The 905-nt window shown below is 37.2% G+C and overlaps 1 protein-coding gene across 1 annotated transcript in view; it reads left to right on the plus strand.

Annotated features, from left to right (window-relative positions):
- The window catches only part of LOC105618283, a 15,388-nt gene that overhangs the window by 2,912 nt on the left and 11,571 nt on the right, over positions 1-905 (plus strand). Inside the window, exon 3 of the mRNA XM_012199823.1 lies at positions 556-817. Within this exon, the coding sequence (XP_012055213.1) occupies positions 556-817 (262 nt within the window). The remainder of the gene's footprint in view (positions 1-555; positions 818-905) is intronic.

A 905-nucleotide genomic window follows, 5' to 3' on the forward strand; every position in this document is an offset into this window, starting at 1 on the left:
ACATATATATATATATATATATATATATATATATACATGTATATATTAATGTATGTATATGCTAATTGTCACAATACAATAGTTAAAAGTCATCTTGATAAATGTATTTTCTTTTGAAAACGATTTTATAATGCATCTTCTTTTTTTTTCTTCTTCTTCAAAAAACGTGAATATGTTTTTTGAATAAATGGTTTTTCATACTATTATAATGACAGGTGAAATTGTTATTACAGTAAAGTATTCACATTTAAATTTGTTACTGTCTAATTCTGTACAAAACTGTATTATCTATTCGGGTCGCGTTTGAGCCATTGTTAATGTATGCTACCACAAATTGTTTACGACTAGCTACCTATTACTTGAAGAAGTGTTTGCTATTTCCAAGGAACTTTCATCCTCGCTCTATTTTGCGTGAACGATTGATCGATCGCACGCTTCTCAAATTTCAATTTTTCACAATTCCGCGACGCAGAGGTCGCGTAGGAAAAAATGTAACGTGATTGTGACATAACTGCAATAAAGTATCCGATGTTAAGAAATTTCTTTTTATGGCAGGTGCGAGATTCGGCGCCTCCATTTAGAGTCTTGGAGAAGTGTCAAGAGCTCTGTCTACGCGACAGAACGGCGACGAACAATCTGGTCCGCGCATGTACGAGCTTCGACTTCCAACCTGGCAGCAGAATCGCGTCCTTCAGCGGCGCCGCCGAGTACGAAGAGAGTACTTGCTATTTAACGAGAGAACAGGCGCAGCCGGAGGGCATCGGAAATCTTATGCTCGTACCAAATAGCGTGCACTTCACCGAAGTGTGCCTAACATGTGAGTATCCGCATAGACAGAAAAACGTCGACAGAAAAAATATCGTTGTGCAAAAAATCATTACGTCTTTCTGACAAACAAAATTCGT

The sequence above is a fragment of the Atta cephalotes genome (genome assembly GCF_000143395.1).
Source record: "Atta cephalotes unplaced genomic scaffold scaffold00016, whole genome shotgun sequence".
NCBI lineage: Eukaryota > Metazoa > Arthropoda > Insecta > Hymenoptera > Formicidae > Atta > Atta cephalotes.